The sequence below is a fragment of the Sus scrofa genome, chromosome 1 (assembly GCF_000003025.6).
Source record: "Sus scrofa isolate TJ Tabasco breed Duroc chromosome 1, Sscrofa11.1, whole genome shotgun sequence".
Taxonomy (NCBI): domain Eukaryota; kingdom Metazoa; phylum Chordata; class Mammalia; order Artiodactyla; family Suidae; genus Sus; species Sus scrofa.
This window is the reverse complement of record NC_010443.5, coordinates 57,659,709-57,681,059: the sequence shown is the minus strand read 5'-3', so window position 1 is coordinate 57,681,059 and position 21,351 is coordinate 57,659,709. Positions and strand designations below refer to the sequence as shown.

Genomic DNA, 21,351 nt, shown 5'->3' with positions numbered 1-21,351 from the left:
TTTTGTGTTTTTTCTTCCTTTGATATTTAGGAAGATTCTGAACTTGTTGCTAAAGACGACAACTTAGATGCTGGGAAGTCAAACAGAGATAAAAACCAGAAAGATAAGAAAGAAGAAAAGGAAGAAGCAGAAGCTGATGATGATGGACAAGGCCAAGACGAAATCAATGAACAAATAGATGAGGTAATGAGGATTCAAAAATGAGGATTGGAAACTAATCTGCTCTCCTGACTCAAGACCAGGGCCACTGCAAGGCTCCTGGGGTGTCTCCAGACATTTCCCCCTACTTATCATTTGTTCCTATTGCCTCGTGAAGAAGTGTGTAACAGAGCCTCTTACTAGACGTAAAATACCTAACTATTGGGTACTGATGAGGTGGTCTTCATGCTGTTTGAACTCATGCTATAGCTCGTAGCTAAAACCTGTGTCCTTTTGTGTATTTCTCCCCATAAACTTCAGGGTCTTCTTCGAGACTGAGTAACACAGTACCTTGTATCAGTGGAGAGTATGCGCAGAAAATGAAATTTGAAATTCCAACCTGAAAATTCTAAAAACATTAGTAAAATTCTAATGTGTGCTGGTAATTTTAGGAAAGAGACGTTGTATTCTCAGTGTAACACTTGGCCCTTGAACAATGTGGGTGTTAGGGACACTGACCACCAGAGATCAAACCTATTTCCTGTACTAGTCGGATTCGTTACCACTGAGCCATGATAGGAACTTCTAAATATTACTACTTTTAGTCATTTAGATCAATCAACTGTGACTTGAAGAAATAAAAGATAGTGGGATTTCTTTTTATCACTTACATTCTAAATTAGCGCAATCTATAAATTTCTATTTAAGGTATGATTATACCTATTAAAAATAAAAGGATGAACCAATTCAAACCTTCACTCTTCCTTTGAAGGGAAAACAAGAAAGAAAGAAAAAGCCAAAAGGGTAGTGAGTTCCCGTTGTGGCTCAGTGGCTTACGAACCCAGCTAGGATCCATGAGGATGCAGGTTCGATCCCTGGCCTCACTCAGTGGGTTAAGGATTTGGCATTGCTATGAGTCATGGCATGGGTTGCAGACATGGCTTGGATATGGCATTGCTGTGGTGTAGGCCAGTGGCCACAGCTCCGATTCGACACCCCTAGCCTGTTAACTTCCCTTTGCTGTGGACATGGCCCTAAAAAGACAAAAAAAATAAAGTAAAATTAACCCAAAACCAAAAGGTCAATGCTAGTGTTTATGTGGTAGAGTTCGAATAAACACACATACACACACACACTATTGTTAGTTTGGCCTCTCTGTATTTCTCAAATTTACAGTTGGCTCTCTGCATCCCCAGGTCCACCAGCCATAGATCCATATGGTATTGTGGCACATATTTGTTGAAAAAAATGCATATTTAAGTGCCCCTGAGTAGTTCAAACTTGTGCTGTTCAAGGGTCAACTGTGGTTAGAGCTAATTATATGTGATTGCTGCTTTAAACATTTGTTTTTTCCTATTCTCTCCATTATCCAAAGAGAGAATATGATGAGAATGAGGTGGATCCTTACCATGGCAATCAGGAAAAGCTGCCGGAACCTGAAGCCTTGGACCTTCCAGATGACTTGAACCTAGACAGTGAAGACAAGAACAATGATGAAGACACAGACCATGAAGAAGGAGAAGGTGTGTCTTTCAAAACCTAAGGAGCCCAGCAAAAGTCATTGAAAATGAGCAGTAACTGACTTCTTTTCAGGCCAGGTCATCATCACATCTGGTTAGCCCAATTCCACTTAGAGAAAATGGTTCGCTTTTCTTCTGCCATGTTTCTCCATACAGTTTGTAAGCCAGCAGGTCTTTGTTGCTTGAGTCATCCCGTCCTGTGTTTCAGTGTTGCTGTGCCCACGTGGTGCTGTCACCCACAGCTCCACCTCCCCACAGCAGCACACTATGCCCTGTCTCGTGGGTTGTTGTAAACACTGCAGTCCGGGTATAGCCGGGACTCTCGTGGAGCCCAGTTATGGCTTTCCTGGCAGTTACTGATTGTTGTGCTTATGTGTGTTCAGTCTGAAGTAGATAATCATGATGGGGAGTGAAATTGAATAATCCCACGAGAAATCATATGGCAGATGACCGTCATCTAGTGCCTTTGTCACCCACCGTTCAGCCCGAGTGGGACTCCCTTAGGGGGTGCTATCTCGCACTGGGAGCTGGTGTGTAGTGCCCTGCCATGGTGGGTGAACAGACAGACAGGTGGCACCAGTCTCACTCTGTTGTTGCTGCTGCTCCTGATTTTTTTTTTTTTTTCTTCCAGTTAATGAAGTAAAGCTGATTTACAGCGTTGTGTTAACTTCTGTTGGACAGCAGAGTGATTCAGTTATATATATACACACATTCTTTTTTATATTAATTTCCATTACGATTTATCCATGGTTATTGAATATAATTCTCTGTGCTGTACAGTAGGACCTTGCTGTTTATCCATCCTATATATTTATTTGGCCAAGCCCACGGCATGTGGGAGTTCCCGGGCCAGGGACACACTCGTGTCACAACAGTGACCAGAGCCATGGTAGTGACAACCCCAGGTCCTTAACCTGTTGAGCCACCCACCTTATATTTAATAGTTTGCATCTACTAGCCCCAAACTCCCAGTCCATCCTTTCCCTACCCTCTACCCCCTTGTGAACCACAAGTCTGTTCTTAATATATGAGCCTGTTTGTTTTGTAGGTAAGTTCATTTGTGCCATGTTTTAGATTCCACATATAAGTGATATCATATGATATTTGTCTTTCTCTTTGCAACTTCACTTAGTATGATCATCTCTAGTTCCATCCATATTGCTTCAAATGGCATTATATTTTTCTTTTTTTCTTTTTTAATTTTTTTTTTTTTTTTTTTTTTTTTTTGGTCTTTTTGCCATTTTTCTTGGGCTGCTCCTGCAGCATATGGAGGTTCCCAGGCTAGGGGTCCAATCGGAGCTGTAGCCGCCCGCCTATGCCAGAGCCACAGCAACATGGGATCCAAGCCGAGTCTGCAACCTACACCACAGCTCACGGCAACGCTGGATCCTTAACCCACTGAGCAAGGCCAGGGATCAAACCTGCAACCTCATGGTTCCTAGTCGGATTCTTTAACCATTGCGCCACGATAGGAACTCCTAATGTTCTTTTTTTAAAGCCAAGTAGTATTCCACTGTGTATATGTACCATGTCTTCCTTATCCACTCATCTATCGATGGACAGATGTCCAAATTTTGCCTTTTGTGACTAATGGCACTATGAACGTAGGTGCATTCACTCTGCTTCTTAATGAATCAGATGTGCTTAGAAAGCTGTTAAAAACACCAAGTTATAAAAGAATAAATGAGGTGCCATTAAAAAAATTTTGATACAAGAAACAGTACTTTATAATGCTTATGGCTACATCAAATTATGAAAACACAGAAAGGAATAAAACAGACTAACTTTAGGCTATTAACCTCTGAGGAAGGAAGAAGAGTAAAGGCATCCGGAATCTTAAAAACAAGTAACAGAAATTTGATGCCCTTGTGGCAAAATGTTAACGCCTATTAAATCTAGGAGGTGAGTATATGGCTCTCAGAAATTTAAAATGCATTTCTCGGAGTTCCCGTTGTGGCGCAGTGGTTAACGAATCCAACTAGGAACCATGAGGTTGCGGGTTCGATCCCTGCCCTTGCTCAGTGGGTCAAGGTTCCGGCGTTGCTGTGAGCTGTGGTGTAGGTCACAGACGCGGCTCGGGTCCTGCGTTGCTGTGGCTCTGGCCTAGGCTGGTGGCTACAGCTCCGATTAGACCCCTAGCCCGGGAACCTCCATATGCCACAGGAGCGGTTCAAGAAATGGCAAAAAGACAAAAACAAAAACAAAAACAAAAAAAAAAAAAAGAAGAGAGGTTGATTAGAGTTCCAAAAAAAAAGAAAATTAAATAAAATGCATTTCTCACGTTTAAGGTATTTGGTAGTTAAAAATAAACTTGTGAACTTAGTATTTAACGAGACCATCTGGTTAGGGGTTTGATACAGGCTTTTCCTCATGCGTAGAACATTCTTTGCTCTATGAATCTCTAGCTTTTAAACATAGTATAAGCTGTTGATTCTGAGAGTATTTCATTACCTTATAATTTTGGAATCTGACTTCAAGCTTAAATTCAACAGACCAAGCAAGCATAAAATTAAGAAAATTAAAATCCCCTTAGATTTTACATTTGCCCTAGAAAAAAATAGGCTAATTTTATTTATTTATTGTCATTTTCTTGGCCACCCTACGGCATATGGAAATTCTTTTATTTTTTTTTTCTTTTCTAGGGCCACACTTGCGGCACATAGAGGTTCCCAAGCTAGGGGTCTAATCGGAGCTGCAGCCCCTGGCCTACACCAGAGCCACAGCAACGCGGGATCCGAGCCATGTCTGCGACCTACCCCACAGCTCATGGCAACAGCGGATCCTTAACCCACTGAGTGAGGCCAGGGATCAAACCCACAACCTCATGGTTCCTAGTTGGATTTGTTAACCACTGAGCCACGACAGGAACTCCGCATATGGAAATTCTGAGGCTAGGAATCAGATCGGTGCCACAGTTGTGACCTGGGCCGAAAAGCTTTATCTTTAACCCACTGAGTGAAGCCAGGGATGGAACCTGCATACTGGTGCTGCAGAGATGTCACTGAACTTGTTGCACCAAAGTGGGACTTCCTCCAGGCTCATTTTAAACTGTTGTGTATATAAACTAAGAAGCAGGTTTTGGCCTTTTTTAGGGCCATACTCTCAGCATATGGAAGACCCCAGGCTAGGGGTCAAATTGGAACTGTAGCTGACAACCTACACCACTGAGTGAGGCCAGGGATCAAACCCACATTCTCATGGATACCAGTCGGATTCGTTTCTGCTGCACCACAATGGGAGCTCCATTTTTTTTTCTAAAATATTTCTCTCATGGTGGCGGCTTTAGGATTTTTCAGTGGATCACTTATTCTTTAATGAACTGCACCATCCAAACAGTTGTATGTAACATGTAAGTACAATTTAGATCAGATGTAGGTGGAATTTTCCTGTGAAGGGTCAGATACTAAACAGATCAGTCTTTGCAGGCCATAAGCTGCGACAGAGGTCACAGATACACTGTTCTGCTCTTGTGGTGTGAAAGTAGCCATAGGCAACGCAGAATGGATGTGGTTGTGTTCTAGTAAAACTGCAGAAATACATGGATGGACAGATTTGGCCCAAGGGTCATGGTTTGCCAATCCCTGGTTTGAGAATAATGATAAAATACTTGTGTAACTACATGCCATCTTAAGAAATCACATTGTTTGTTTTTTAAATTGTGTTTTGTTTTTTCTTTTAAATTTCATCTATCCAGAAGAGAATCCTTTGGAAATTAAAGAAAAACCAGTGGATACTGAAGAAGCTGGTCATGAAGCTGAGGAAATAAACAAAGAGACTGAGGCTGACCAGAATGAAGGTCAGGGTCAGCAGGAGCCTGAGCAAGGCCCCAGTGAAGCTGACCAGGGGGAGGGAGAGGGAGAGGAAGAGATGGACACAGGAGCTGACGACCAAGACAAGGATGCTGGCCAGCATCCTGAAGAGAACCCAGAGGAGGAGCAACAGTCATCAGAGGACAAGGACGCCAGTGAGGAAAGTACAGAGGGCAATGTCCCTGTTGACCAAGGCCTCCGGCCTCAGGTATTATGGTGTGTCTGACTTGTCTTCTATTAAAAATAATAATAATGAGAAGAAATTCCTTATTCCCACTGGAATCTCTCTTGGGATACTTTTTCATAAGCCAGTGGTGCTGCTCATCAGCTGTAAGTTTTTGCTTAAGACCCATTCTGGCTGCTTCTATCCCCAGGGTGGCTTGCTGCATGGCCCCCACCTCTTGTTCTTCCCCCAGAGCATTGAGTGCTGTGTTTGCGTTCCCTGCAGGAGCAGGAAAAAGAGGAAGAAGGGGAGAACCCGGACATGGAGGAGCAGGTGCCAGAGGCTACGGAGAGGAAAGAGCACGACTCCTGCGGGCAGACGGGCTTGGAAAGTGTGCAGAGCGCACAGGCTGTGGAACTGGCCGGGGCCGCACCTGAGACGGAGCAGGGGAAGGAGGTGAGGGGCCCTGGCTGCCTCTTAGGAGGCTCCCTTCTCCCTGTCTGAAACCATGTCTGTTTAGCAGTAGTTGGTTTATGTGTGATTTTTTTTTTTGGTTGTTGACATTTAAAATATCTCCCATTCTTTGAGGAAATAGTTATACACCTATTTTCACAGGTTTGCCTTGCAGAACAAACCCCAGAATACTTGTAACACACTGTATTTAAGAGATTTACTTACTGTGAAAAAATTATTAGAGTGTAGTTCTGTGTTTGAATCAGATTCATGTTACTTTCCCGAAAAACCTAAGGAAAGCAAGGTTGGATTTAGATTCATGAAGTGATGTGCCTCTAAGCGTGCTTCCCTCTTCCTTGCTGTTCACCAAGCCTCTAAACATTTTAACTCAAAAAGCGAAGCACCTCCTTGACATGGGGCGATGGGTCTGTGGCGGCCACAGAGGGGCGCGGGCGTGCCTGGGAGAAGCACTGGACTTTGGAGGGGCTGCTGCTCAGTGGTCACTCTGGACAACTCCCTTGGCCCCCCTGAGCCCCCTTTTTCTCTGCAATCATGACAGCGGTTTATTCTGTCATAGCCTCTCCACCTATTCCTGAGCACCTGTAGGTGCTGAGCATTTCATTACCTCAGCAAGTCCTCGCGGTGGCCATATAAGAGAGACTGTATTGTCCTTGGTGTTCTCCACTTTACATTGAAATTAAATAAGCCGCAGTAATTCTCAGGGGCACACAGCTGGTTGGTGATGAAGCCTGGTTTCTAACTGAGTCTACCCTGCCTTTAGAGTAAGCCATTACCTCCTGTAGACAAGGAGCTAAGCAGCCTTGCAAAGCACAGTCACCCAAGAGGGTAACTAACAAGTTGGGTCTAGAAGCTCCTGTTTCTGCCCACTGGCCAGGCCTTAGTCGGGGTGAGTTCCAGAGTGGGCGGGTGTGGTTACTGTCATCCCTCTGGGCCTGGGAGGAATTGATTCTAAGACCTCTACGGCAACCAAAATCCAAGGCCCCGAGGCCCTTGCATAAAGCAGTGCAGTGGGTGGGCCCTCTGTCCACGGGTTGGCAGGCTGACCACACAGGACCATGAAAGGAGAAGAGTTGTACTCATACAGCTGCCTCCTCCCTCACGCTTCACGGCCTGGATCTCACAGGAACACGGGAGTGGAGCTGCAGATGCGAACCAGGTGGAAGGCCACGAATCCAGCTTCATCGCCAGGCTGGCCTCCCAGAAAAACACCAGGAAAAACACACAGGTATTTATCACTGTTAACTAAGATGAAGGCTGCATATGAAATGATACTTTAAATGTAGTTTAAAAAAAAGGGAGTTCCCTTTATGGTTAACGAACCTCACTAGCATCCATGAGGATGTGGGTTTGATCCCTGACCTTGCTTAGTGGGTTAAGGATTCGGCATTGCCATGAGCTGTGGTGTAGGTCACAGATGCGGCTTGGATCCCGCGTGGCTGTGGCTGTGGCTGTGGCCGGAGGTTTTAGCTCTGCTGAACCCCTAGCCTGGGAACCACCATATGCCCTTAAAAGACCAAAAGAAAAAAAAGAAAAAAAAAAAAAAGGCCATATTCCAACTTTTGCTGTTCCCACCCGGTGGCCGCCTGGGTGAACAGACCAGGACTGTGGGGCTTTGCTATCTGGGGTTTCTTCCTTGTGTGGGGAAAAGCACACACACACACACACACACACCCCCCCACACACACACCCCCACCCACCCACTGTTATGCTCTTGTTATGGAGCCTCAGAGCCAAGTATTTTGTGTTGCTGCTTACATCAACAAGTCTTATTCTTTTCACTGTGCACACTCTCTCTCTTCTTTTTTTTTTTTTTTTTTTTTTTTCCATTTTTTGGGCCACCCTGTGGCATATGGAGCTCCCAGGCCAGGGATTCAGTGGAGCCAAAGTCTCCTAAGCCACAGCTGTGGCAACGCCGGATCCTTAACCCACTGTGCCTGGCCGGGGATCAAACCTGCATCCTAGCACTCTCAAGACGCCACTGATCCTGTTGCTCCAAAGCGGGAACTCCACTATGAATACTCTTTTGTGTTTTATTTATTTATTTATTTATAATTTTATTTTTTAGGGCCACACTTGTAGCATAGGGAAGTTCCCAGGCTAGGGGTTGAATCAGAGCTACAGCTGTTGGCCTATACCACAGCCACAGCAATGCTGGATCCTTAACCCACTGAGCAAGGCCAGGGACTAAACCTGCATTCTCATGGATACTAGTCGGGTCTATTACCTCTGAGCCACAACAGGAACTCCTCTTTTGTGTTTTAAAATTTAGGTGTTTTTAAAATGAGGTGTCATTCATGCATGTAATACAGAATTAGTGCATAAAAACCAGTCTCCTCAAAAGACTCCATCCTTTCTCTGTCCTTGGGCTTGCCCAGGGACCTCTCCTCAGCACAGATTGGTGCTTCATGTCCTCTCTTCTGTCAGAGGGATTTTGCTGTGCATCTGTGTGCAAATGTTTCTTTATCTCTTTGCCTTTATTTCTGATATAGAAATATGTCATAGACATTGCTCTGTATGTGTTTTTAGAGAGCTGCCTATTCTTAACAGCTGCATTGAATTCTACTTTTGTGTAGCTATACCTAATTTACTTAATCAGCCTCCTATGGTTGAACATTGGGCTATTTTTACTCTTCTGCTATTATAGACAACGATCTGATGAATTTCGTTGTATTTCCCACAGAGTTTTAAGAGGAAGCCTGGGCAGGCCGACAATGAACGCTCCATGGGTGATCACAACGAGCATGTGCATAAGAGGCTGAGGACCGTGGACACAGACAGCCACGCTGAGCAGGACCCCACCCTGCCCCAGCCCCAGCCCCAGCCCCGGGTGGAGGAGGCAGAAGCCTTTGAGCACATTAAACAAGGAAGTGAGCTGTATGACGCGCAGACCTATGGTACGTAGGAAGGCTTCTTTGCCCACCGAACCCTGAGAGGGCTTAATGCCATGTGCCTGCCAGGTGCATTAGAGGGTCATCTTAGGAGGGAGGGGAAATGGCTTTTTAAAACTAGTGACCTTCTAATAAGAACTGTGCAGCAGTACAATTTGTTTTTGGTATAAAGGTATCTGGAGCCAAGGGCAGGGTTTCAGTGCTCAGGGTGTCTGGATGTAATGTAAGCCTCTTAAGTGTCCTTGGTAACAGCCATATCCAGACCCAGAACTGATCTTAGGGATTCTGAGCCATGGCGATTTCTTCATAATCACCTTGAGGTTGCTCCCTGCAAATGGTAGGAGCTGTGAACTCCCCTAGCTGTAAAGGGGAGAAAAAAATCTCAGCAAAGGAAGGGAGCAGCCAGTCGTCACTCAGCCTCCCCTTTGAACCGTTTTGGTGACTTTTCACTGTTGCATTCCTGATATGTGAGCTGGTGTTGATAACATGTACCTATGATGATGCTACAAAATCAACTGTTCTGCTGTAGATGACTCTTGTCTCTCCCGTTCCCCACTTTTTAGATAAATGAAGCAGGACAAATGATAGCTACCGCGCATGGAGCCTTTACTTTGTGCCCAGCGCTGTTCTGAGCCATAGCTACATGAGCATGGAATTCCTCTAATAATCTTTATGAGCTAGGATATCTCGATCTTACAGATCAGCCTGCTGAGGCCAATGAAGTTTAAGATCCAAGGTGTACAAGATCACAGTGCTGGAAACCTCACATTAGTCTTTCTGTGCCCCATGTTATCATGCTTCTAATAACTTGGCAATGGGGATAACTCCATTAGCTGCTCTGAGTCGTGTGCCCAGACTGTTCATTCTGGTTCGGTCTCTGGTCATAGCAGTAAAAAACCAGCTAAACATCTTACTCTGTGGTCACATGTGTAGTTACACTATATATCCTTGTAGCTTCGTGGGGTAGGGCTGGTAGAAAATAGGCACTTCCCTCAGTGGGTCCCGGACAAGCCAAGTACTGTGTCCGAGGCACAGTGGCAGAACCACAGTGGCATTAGTAGAATCTTGGAACCAAGAAATGACTGAAAGCACACCCTCTCATGATGACTTTGTTCAGCGAAGACCTTTTTATGTGTGCATGCATTTTGTTGGCAGATGTGGCCAGTACGGAGCAGCAGCAGCAGTCTGCAAAGGACTCCAGCAAGGCTCAAGAGGAGGAGGCGCTAGAGGATACCTCCATGGACACGGAGGAGCAGGAGGAGCTCAGAGCAGTAGACACAGAGCAGCTGAAGCCAGAGGAGGTCAAGGCGGGGACCACGGCACCTCCAGGTGAGGCTTGTGGTGAACACATCCCTCCCTCTTTCGCTCTCTGACTTAGAGAAGCCACTTCTCTGATACTGTGGTTTGTTTTTTCCACATCCTAATCCATGGCTTAGATATTCATTTGCCCATAAACTTCACTATATAAATTCCATTTGGGAATAGAAAGGTGAAAGAATAGTGTTACAGGACACTGTCCTTCAAGGAAACCCTTAAAAGTTCAGTTTCAGACAAGATCCCAGCAGCCTTTTTAAAATATATAGAAGAAAACAGAAAAGTATACTTACTTCCAGTTGTGACAAGAGGTATATCTTTGATTGTTATTATTTTTAATTTTATGGAAGTATACAGTATTAGCATAAAATGTTAAAAGAAGAATGAGGGAAATGCGTGAGAAAGTAACAAAACTTCTTACATACAGTCCTACTTCATAGCTGACCATATGCTATTATAAGGCAGTTTATTAATTTAAAAATGCATTCAACATGTGAAACAATAACTTTATCAATCGTGGTATAAATACAAAATCAGATGACAATTGCCAAATTCAAAACCTTTTCTCCTTCTTTCTCAGGGGTCTTAGAAGTCCTGACTGCTGGCCATTTCATGTTCCTGGGAAAGGCATAGGATCAAATGCAGACTTTCTCTTTTTTACTTTATAGGCTGAGGCTCTTTATTCATCTTCTTTGCCTCAGCTTCCTCATCTATAAAGTGGAACTGTGATTTTATGTAGTTTTTATTTTTATCAAAGTTCTGCATGCAGAGTTTAATGGATCACAATTCTACAAGGCTTGTTGGGGTGAAACAGGCTCCCCTTTTCCCCCCTCCCTAGAACAGCTGCCCTCCACATCAGTGGGGAGAGGGGGGGAAGTTAAAGGAGTGGGTGTGGCTGTCTGGAGAGGAGCACATGGAACCCACCTGTGTTAACAGGCCAGGGAGTGAGTGAGTGACGTTTGAGTGGTTGTTCAGGTTGCACACAGCTGTTGAAGACTGCCTTCAGGTTGATGATGTGGTAAGTAAAATTCTGTCCTTGTATGAAAATAGGCTCTGAAGAGGTGGAGATGGAGACCCAGACTATTAAGACAGAAGAGGACCAAGACCCCAGGACAGACACATCCCACAAGGAGACAGAGAGTGAGAAACAAGAGAGAAGCCGAGATTCGACCATTCATACAGCTCATCAGTTGCTTGCGGACACAATTTTCCAAGTACTAAAACTTTCACAAATTACTGCTTTAAGTTGATAAAATGAAGTCAAAAGTTGCTTGGTCTTTAGAACTTTATATAGCATCTGGTTGTTTTGGAGTATCATAACCTTATTATTTTTAAGAATACTGTTAGTAGGAATTCCCGCTGTGGCCCAGCGGTATTGAACCTAACTAGTATCCATGAGAATGCAGGTTCAATCCCCGGTCCCACTCAGTGGGTTAAGGATCCAGCACTGCCATGAGCTGTGGTGTAGGTCATAGATGCGGCTTAGATCCAGCATTGCTGTGGATGTGGTGTAGGCTGACAGCTGTAGCTCCGATTTGACCCCTAGCCTGAGAACTTCCATATGCTGTGGGTGTGGCCCTAAAAAGCAAAATAAATAAATAAATAGAAGAATTCTGTTGGTAGACAGTAACACAGGTAATACACTTACACACTTCTAACAGTCAATTCCAGGGTCAGTGTTGTGGTCTATATCTCAACCTGGCCATGATGATGGGTCTGGTCCTTGGGCCTCTTCTCATGTCCACCAGCCTCATGTGAGGAGCCTGCAGGACAGTTTATATTGGTTAAGAAGCAAGAATCTTTGACTTAAAGCCTGCATTTAGGAAGAGCCAATTAACTAAGATATTTTCCCTAATTGTTTGACTTGGTAGTTTAAATTAATCAAAGAATACTTTATTGATGTCTTAATGGGTATTTTGTTTCTGTTTTACTGGAATGCATTTATTAAATATTAAAATTTCCTCTATCCATCTTGTCTCTACAAAATGGGAAGCAGAAGAAGCATGGTTGTCTGGCATCTTATTGTGCCATTAAATTTGCTTAAGTTTTGCATGTCAGGGCTGTGTATTTGGAGTTTGTGCTACAGGGAAGAAGACGACTGGAAATGAGTTGGTGATTCCAATCTAAGTCACCTCTCATCTGTGGCTTTTCCCACTTAGCCTTTCTTGAAAGATGTCAGTGAGCTAAGACAGGAGCTGGAGAGACAGCTGGAAACATGGCAGCCACATGAATGTGGAAACCCAGAAGAAGTAAGTCAGTGGTCTGTTTATAAAATATCTTGACTTTTGTTTTTTTAAGATACGGCAGACTTAGAGGTTCTTAACTCCAGTTACTTTTGTAAAAGTGATGGAGTATATCGAGAATATAATTACAGTTCTCAATTCTACATCTCTCCATTGCTTTCTGCCTGCTCTGCCACTAGATCTGTAGTTTAGTTAAAACAGAAACTGATGTGTTTAATTTTTTAACTTCCATGGCATGCTCTGCAATAGATGTGACAGTGGTTGAAACATGGGGCAAAAGTCTATATTGTGTTACTCTGAATAAGCCAGCTGGAATTCCATCAGCTGTTGTTGTTGATTAATCAGAAGTTTCCTTTCTAGTGACTTTGCATCCTGATTTTACTGTATAGATACATATTTGAATTTTATATCTATCATCATCATTCTCACCACATATGTGTATTGACTGCTCTGCCGTAATTGGCAAAAAAAGAAATCCCAGGGAGCTTTGTACTCAGGAAATCAGCACACTGTTGAGTGTGTTGCTTGAGAGAGGTGCACTCATATGTCACTTTTGCTTTCTAAACATGACCCTGGGTGTTCCCGTTGTGGCTCAGTGGGTTAAAAGAACCCAAAATAGTATCCATGAGGACATGGTTTCATTCCTGCCCTTGCTCAGTGGGTTAAGGATCTGGCAGTGCTGTGAGCTGTGGTGTAGGTCACAGACATGGCTTGGATCCTGCATTGCTGTGGCTGTGGCCTAAAGCTGCAGCTCCGATTCAACCCCTAGCCTGGGAAGTGTGGTCCTTAAAAAAACAAAAACAAATGAAAGAAAAAACAGGACCCTGAGAGCCCATGATTAAGTGGCGGGATCTCCTGGCACTCAAACTGCCCATCTTAGCTCCCTCTCCACGTGAACGGTACACATGATATACTCTTTGGGGATGTGAATAGGTATTGATTTGTTGTAAACAGTACTTTACTGCCTTGTTGTTGCATTCTCTTATTGGAACTGTTGAGTTGTAGTTTTGGTGGAAAAAGAGACATTTTTAATCCAGTGGACTAGATAGCCGCTTCCTTAGAGAAGCAGGTCATTTTCTACTACTTTGCTTCAGGCCTTCATCTTGCTGTACTGCCTCTGGTTGGCTCTGACCCGATAAGGGTAGCTTACCTGTTGTTGCTCTTGTCACAGGAGAAGGCCGCAGCTGAGATGTGGCAGAATTACCTGGTCTTAACTGCACCTCTTTCACAACAGTTGTGTGAACAGCTTCGTCTTATATTAGAGCCTACCCAGGCAGCCAAACTGAAGTAAGTCTTCTACACTGGATGCTCTTGTGGGGCCCTTGAAAGATGGCAGAGTCACCTGTTCCACTGAGCTTAGCACCTAGCAGCTATAGTGCTAGTGTCCAGGTTGCTCTTCCTGCTGCCCAGGCACAGTACGGTGTTTCCTGCCTTGCTGTCATGTTGTTAGCTCTACCACAGACGTCTCTGGGGAGCTCCGTGGGAATGCAGTTTCTTTGAGTTAATTAGTATCTATAGGGACATTGGTAAGCCTTTGGGTGTATGTGCTGCTCCCCTTCACTCCCCTAGATCTTTTCAAAGATGTTGTCCAAAGGCATAGTTTTAGAACAGAAGAGAGAAACCAAAACTTAATATCGAGTGCAAACATTTTTTTCTTTTTAAAAAGTGTTTTGCATTTTCTGCAAGGACCGTATTATTATTATTAAGATCCCGGCCCTTAATACTCTCAATTGGCAGTAACACTTCATCGCACCAGTCACTGGTTATTTGGTACCATTGGTTATAAGGCACTATTAGTTGTGTGATTTCATCCTTAATCTTTGTCCTGTTTGGCTCATTTCCATAGAGGAGACTATCGAACTGGGAAGCGACTGAACATGCGGAAGGTCATTCCATACATCGCCAGTCAGTTTCGGAAAGACAAGATTTGGCTTCGAAGGACCAAGCCCAGTAAACGCCAGTATCAGATATGTTTGGCTATCGATGACTCTTCCAGCATGGTAGACAACCACACCAAGCAGGTGAGGAGGGAGCAGTGGCAGCTCGATGGGCCGTCTGAATGTTATAAATGTGATCTGGCCAGAAAACACTAAAATACTCAATAGTTTGTTCGGAGAATGTGGTACCTACATGTTTGAGAAGACCTACAATTTAAAAAAGAGTTCAAAACAACAATTTTAAAATTTAGAATGTCTCAAAGATCTTACTGTTGTAGGTCTTTTAAATTGATAATGTTTCTTAGCCTTGCTGTGCCGTTACCTAGCTACAGAGTAACTGTTGATTTTCCACAAAATGCAATGTACTGTATTCTTTAAGACTATGCACAATATAATATTGGAATATCTGTTTTTTTTAAAGAAGTATCTTGAAGTTCTTTAAGTCTGTGTAGACTTAATGTTTTATCAGTATTAATAAGCCTGAAGGGCCTGGGTAGAATTGTTTATGACCCACCCACCATTGTGGACATGTCTTGGCAGTGATGCTGTTACCCAGCACGAGCCAGTGAGCAAACTGACATCTATACATAGGCTTCGCTGGGAAAAGTTAGTGTAACCTCTGAACGTAGGTTCAGATCTCAACTCCCCACTTGCTACCACATGACTTTAGGCAGTTTTACCGTCTGACAAATTCTAACAATACTTACCTCAGACTCAGAGTTATAATGAAGACTAAATGAAATCATGCACGTGGAGCGCTCAGTTTAGTGTGTGGCACTTTATATGTTCAGTAGATGTTAGTTGCTACATGGGTATCATCGTCTTATTTTTAATTCAGATTCTAAAACTATACTGTCACTTATGCATAGATTAGAATAAATTGGTTTTCATACCGTCAAAAAACAGACAGAGGGAAAAACCTTAAAAGTCTATGGACCAAATCTCTCAAGATCACTTTTATTGGCTGATATCTGGAGCAGACCTTTCCTACTGGTGTAATGATGTTGGGTTTCTGTGTTTGTGGTATTCAGCCAGGGCCTAAGCTACCAAACAAAGCCTCTGAGGTGGTTGTGAATAAGCCGTATTGATGTTGTTCTCCTGTGTGCTGTACCAAAACAATAACATTTGGGGTATAAAAGAGTTTGAAAGGCGCCAGTGTAGAGGATATTCTGATTCCTTGAACTGTTCACTTTGTTTCACAGCTCGCCTTTGAATCTTTGGCTGTGATTGGAAATGCCCTAACTCTTCTGGAAGTGGGTCAGATTGCCGTGTGCAGGTAAGAGTGCCTTTTTGTCCCTTTGCAGAAACCAACCTTTTTTACATGACAAAAAATAACCCCTATTTTATTTGTTTTTAACTCCATCAAGTTTTGGAGAGTCCGTAAAGCTGTTACACCCGTTCCATGAGCAGTTCAGTGATTACTCAGGGTCCCAGATTCTGCGACTCTGCAAATTCCAACAAAAGAAAACCAAGATTGCTCAGGTACGCTGATGATACCAAATAAATATCTTCTGCACAGTGATTTTCCTAGCACAGGAGAGACATAAATTTTAGAACTCCCTCCTCCCCAGTATGGTAAAATTTGTAGAACCTGAGCCTGTGTATCACTGGAGTGGAATCTTCCTTGGCATCCATTATTAAATAGGATGTGACCGCCTCTTCTCAGATTTTCAAAGATCATTTGACTTTTGCATGATTGATTTTTCTGGCTCCTTTTTTTTTTTTTTTTTGAAAGGTTTGGAACATTTTGGAAAAACAGACCAACTCAAATAAATAGCCATGGTCAAGGCCAATTTCTCTCTGCCATTTAAAAGCCTAGAGAGGAAATGATGTAAAATAAAGCCAGCGACCTGCTCAGGATGGCATAAGTTCAAAACACAGCAAGAGATAATAATTCCTCCTGGTTTCTGCCCTAATTTACCCTCCTTCTTTCATGTTGCACTGGACATTTTTTGTTTTCTTGCCTTCTTATTTTGCTTAGTTATTCTCTTTTCTTGACAGAAGACAGCACTTTGGCTCATTTGGGCGGTTACTGACTTCTTGTCCCCTGGGAAGTGTTTCTTTTCCTCTAAGGGGTCATGTAGAACACTAGTGGGGAGTGTGCCGGAGACACACGTCTTGTCTGTTCTTGAGAGTGCCAGCACCCAAGGTGAATGCCAACCAGTGCAAGGACAGTCTGTCCTTTACAGATGGCTGGAAGGGACAGCCTGATTGCTATAGACTGAGATGGTTATCTGATAACTACTTCAGTGTGAAAAATAATTTCAGTCTCTGTGACAATGGGAAGAGAGTTTAGTTTTTTTAATCATCTATGTCTGGTTCTGGCTTAGTTTCTAGAGTCTGCAGCCAACATGTTTGCCGCCGCTCAGCAACTCTCACACAACATGAGTCCAGGTGAGCTGCATTCTTTTGTCTTTGTTAACAAAATGCTTTTCTGCTCTTTGTATTATTTGCTGGATGCTCGCTTCATCTCACTAGACCCATCACCATCTTTTGAAGTGCACACATTATAGGAAAAGACATTAACAGGACATGGCAGAAAGGTTTTAAGGATTCATGGAATTTTTTATTGAACCCATATTCATGAGGCTTATGATCAGTGGAGAAAGGTAGACACTAACTAGTTTGTATTAGCTAGTAAATACTTATTCGATAGGTTTGAAGTTCAGTTGTGAAAGCAGGGAGCAAGGTGTATGGAATTAAATATAAAGAGTATTGTGGGAGTTCCCACTGTGGCTCAGTGGTTAATGAACCTGACAAGTATCCATGAGGATGGTGGTTCGATCCCTGGCCAGAGTATTCTGGAGTTCCCTGGTGAGTCACCGGGTTAAGGATCCAGCATTGTCACTGCAGCAACTCAGGTGGCTGCTGTGGTGCGGGTTTGATCCCTGGACCAGGAACTTCACATGCTGTGGGTGCAGCCAAAAAAGTATCCTGTAATATTTTAACAACACAGGAAAACAGAGAAGGACATAATTTAAAAACCAGCTAGGAGTTCTTGTTGTGGCACAGCAGAAACAAATCTAAGAACCATGAGGTTGCGGGTTCAATCCCTGGCCTCAATCAGTGGGTTAAGGATCTGGTGTTGCTGTGAGCTGTGGTGAAGGTCGCAGATGTGGCTCTGATCTGACATGGCTGTGGCTGACCCCTAGCTTGGGAACCTCCATGTGTCCCGAGTGCAGCCCTAAAAAGCAAAAAACGAACAAACAAAAAAAATCAGCTGGTCCATCCACGAGTGATTTGGGGCTTGCTGCTCACCAGTTCTTTAGCCCTTCCCTGGATCCTCAATCCTGCTAGTACCACAGGAAGGCCTCCTGTTGAGGCACATCCTCCACACCTCTCAACACCTGCTGATGTTTCCCTGACAGAGAAGACAGCCTGCCCTCCAGCCCTACAGTCTTTCACTGGAAACATATATAATGTGCTCAAGCTTTTAAAACATTTTTATTTGAATGGTCCTTTCTATTTAAGTGTTCATTTAAATGAGTCAATTTCAAGAAAAAACAAATTAGGTACAAGAAGTTGACAGAAATCTGCAGGTAATAGGCAGTGACAGAATTTTCTGATTTGGGCAATTTCTTCTCCTGGTCTCCTCGGGACTGCTGTCAATACTTTACGGCCATAAGCACGTGTTTTCATTCTCCCATGTTGCTCCGCTAAGAAGCTGATCTAATGTGACATTCCCCGAAGCACTTCTCGGGAATTGCTTTACTGACAGAAGCTTTGACGGTCTTTTTTTTTAGCCTTGTCTCTGACTGGTATTCAAAGTAATAGATCTGATTGGAGGCCCCCTTTATTTGTGCCCAGAATTCATCAGTTTTATAGAGATATGTTTGGTTTTAATAGTACAGAGAAAGCAGGCACCAATTTGTCTCAGTGTAGGTAGATTGAGTTATTGTTAATAGTGGATCTTCCTTCTGTTCACTTCCTTCCTCTCCGGCCGGATGATCCACTACAGAAACTGCGCAGCTCCTCCTCGTGGTCTCTGATGGACGCGGCCTTTTCCTTGAGGGCAAAGACCGGGTCCTGGCAGCAGTTCAGGCCGCCCGGAACGCCAACATCTTCGTCATTTTTGTGGTGTTGGACAATCCCAGTTCACGGGTGAGTGGTTACTGAAAGCCACTTTTCTGGGGATAAAGTGGGGATTCCCTTCAAGCTGTTGTTAAAAAAAAAAAAAGCCCTGGGTCTCACTCAGCATCATAGCAAGAGCTCCTGTACATTCATGGCATCCTGAAAGGCAATCTCATGTAACTGCGCGGTAACACCGAGATGCAGGGATCGTTATTCCCACTCTGCAGTGAGGACAGAAACAGAGGTTATGGCTGAGGCATAGGAAGCCAGGATTCAGACTGGCTTTGAATCTGTCCTCCTGACCACTTTTTGTGCTGACCCATGCTCTGCCCAATGTCACTGCAGGTAGTGCAGCCTTGAGGGCAGCCTATGTCCACTGGAAACGCAGACCAGCCCCTTCCCAGGTACTGGTGCCTCAGTAGCACCCTGCTCAGAGGAGGAAGCATCAGTCACTAATGGGAAAGCGGTCCACAGGGTGCTTCTGTTCCAGGGGAAGCATTATCTCTGCAGGTTGCATTAAGGCCTAGATAGCAAATTGAAGATTTAACATGAATTACTCCAAATAGAGAATAGGAAACACCCTTGTAGGGAAATCAGGTTTGCTCCTCTACCCCTTTCCCTCCCTTTCAGTGTCCATTCTCCTGGAAAGGGTTTTCAGAAAGCAGTCTGCCTCCTTAATGAGAGCTGTGAAAATTCTATTTTATTTTACTAAAGTAAAATAAAAGGTACTTTATATGCTGGTTGGACAAGAGGCCTAGAAATTTCCCGCAAAAGAGATCATAAAAGAGCTAGTCAAGGACACTGATTTCATTTTTATTTCAAAATGTCTTCTGTTGCCAGGATTCAATCTTGGACATTAAGGTACCGATATTTAAAGGGCCTGGAGAGATGCCTGAAATCCGGTCTTACATGGAAGAGTTCCCATTCCCGTTCTACATAATTCTCCGAGACGTGAACGCGCTTCCCGAGACACTCAGCGATGCACTCAGGCAGTGGTTTGAACTGGTGACAGCCTCTGACCACCCATAGAACAGAACATGGTCCTAAGTGAGACTTGTAACTGTGCTCAGAGGTCACACTGCTTGCCAGGTGCTCCCATTTGGATAACTCTTTCCGAACTCCCAGCTCTAAACTGGTATTTTATCTTCAACCTGATTTATAAACATTCACCTAACAGCTTCTAAAAACGTCACCGCAGCGTACATTGTTTTCCAATATGATCTCAGAGCCTAGAGGAAGCCAGTGCTCCCTGCTGTGCCCGGGCTCCAGTCATTGTAACAAACCTGGGACAGTGAAGTAGCAGCAGCGGCAGGTGCCTGGCCCGAGAGGAGGCTGCACCCCAGCTGTGGGGCCCGGCTGCCTGCCTTCCCTCATGGGGACCCTGGACACCACCCTGAAGAGATGCTGCAGGAGCACAGCACCAAGCCAGTCCTCTGGACGAAGGACTAAAGGGAACTTGCCTTTTGACCCCACTCTGAGGGATCAAGGCAAGCTTGGCCTTCCCAAGCCCATATTGTGCACCCAAAAGCTGTCAAGTGGCTGAGATGGCTGTTTTCCAGACTCTGAGTGTATTTTCTAACTGTATTGCTTGTGAAAGGAACTACCTTTTTTTTTGAGGGTAGGAGTGTGCTCATAAACTAACCCCATATCGTGGGAGCCCAGATCATCAGCAAATGATCCCTGGGCTGGGTACAAAGGAAGTGGCTTCTCAGTGTCCTCCACATTTGCTGCTTCGGGAGACTATGCAATGATGGAAAGGTGATTTGCCCTGTTTATTTCATCCTCTCGGGGACACCATTCCTGTTGTTGTAGTAATTTATTTCTTTAGTTCATTTTTTTTCTTAACAGTTAAGAGGAAGAACCCTTCCTCACTGCTTTCAAGCTGAACTGAGCCAATCTCATTCTAGAAAAGAAGTGCTGTATCCAGAAGAACTAAGCAGCTGCTGCTTTTTCCCAGTCAAAACACATCAATGGTTTTTAGGCAGTTTTTATTTGGCCAAAAGACAGTGCTTGAATACTTGAAACTGTGTGCTTTTATTTAAGTTCTGACTGTCCAAATGTTCTTTTGTAGACAACCTGCCATGATGCAATCGTCTGTCCCCAAGTCTGTTATCAAGTTACACTGTGAAGTGTGCCACCCTTTTGAGGTGGCTCTCAAGACACAGATTGCTTGTTGTTTAACCAAGTGTCCTAAGCATGTACCTGAAGTTATATCATTTTTTATTCTAAAAAGCTATGCAGCTTATACTCGGAAAATTATTAAAAAATATATCACTGTTGATGTAACTTGTGATCATTCTTAATGGAATACGACAGGAGTGGAAAAGGTGTGCTGGGGCCTTGTCAGCTGGAGCAGTCCATTGGCTGTCACTAGTTTATGCTGTGTGTCACGACCCTGCAGTGTGTCTCTCCAGTCAGGGTTTCTTTTCTTTTTTTTTTGTCTTTTTGCCTTTTCTAGGGCCGCTCCAGTGGCATGTGGAGGTTCCCAGGCTAGGGGTCTAATCGGAGCTGTAGCCCCGGCCTACACCAGGGCCATAGCAGCGTGGAATCCAAGCCGCATCTGCAACCTACACCACAGCTCAAGGCAACGCCAGATCGTTAACCTACCGAGCAAGGGCAGGGATCAAACCCGCAACCTCATGGTTCCTAGTCGGATTCGTTAACCACTGCGCCACGACAGGAACTCCAGGGTTTCTTTCTTGATAGTGTTTATCGTGTCTGTGGTGAGTGAGTCTTGGCATGCGGGCCTCATGGCAGCAAAAGGATTAATTGGGGGAAGCATGATTGCTTGTGA

General features: G+C 44.1%; 1 protein-coding gene across 1 annotated transcript in view; it reads left to right on the top strand.

Annotated features, from left to right (window-relative positions):
* MDN1 (midasin AAA ATPase 1) overlaps positions 1-20,838 on the top strand; it is a 166,141-nt gene extending 145,303 nt beyond the window's left edge. The window contains 16 exon segments of the mRNA XM_021089975.1: positions 31-183; positions 1,514-1,661; positions 5,353-5,675; positions 5,916-6,086; positions 7,228-7,329; positions 8,785-8,998; positions 10,148-10,321; positions 11,357-11,520; positions 12,466-12,555; positions 13,721-13,836; positions 14,396-14,570; positions 15,689-15,762; positions 15,854-15,968; positions 16,817-16,880; positions 18,445-18,587; positions 19,398-20,838. Coding sequence (XP_020945634.1) covers positions 31-183; positions 1,514-1,661; positions 5,353-5,675; positions 5,916-6,086; positions 7,228-7,329; positions 8,785-8,998; positions 10,148-10,321; positions 11,357-11,520; positions 12,466-12,555; positions 13,721-13,836; positions 14,396-14,570; positions 15,689-15,762; positions 15,854-15,968; positions 16,817-16,880; positions 18,445-18,587; positions 19,398-19,586 — 2,415 coding nt within the window. The 3' untranslated portion in view covers positions 19,587-20,838.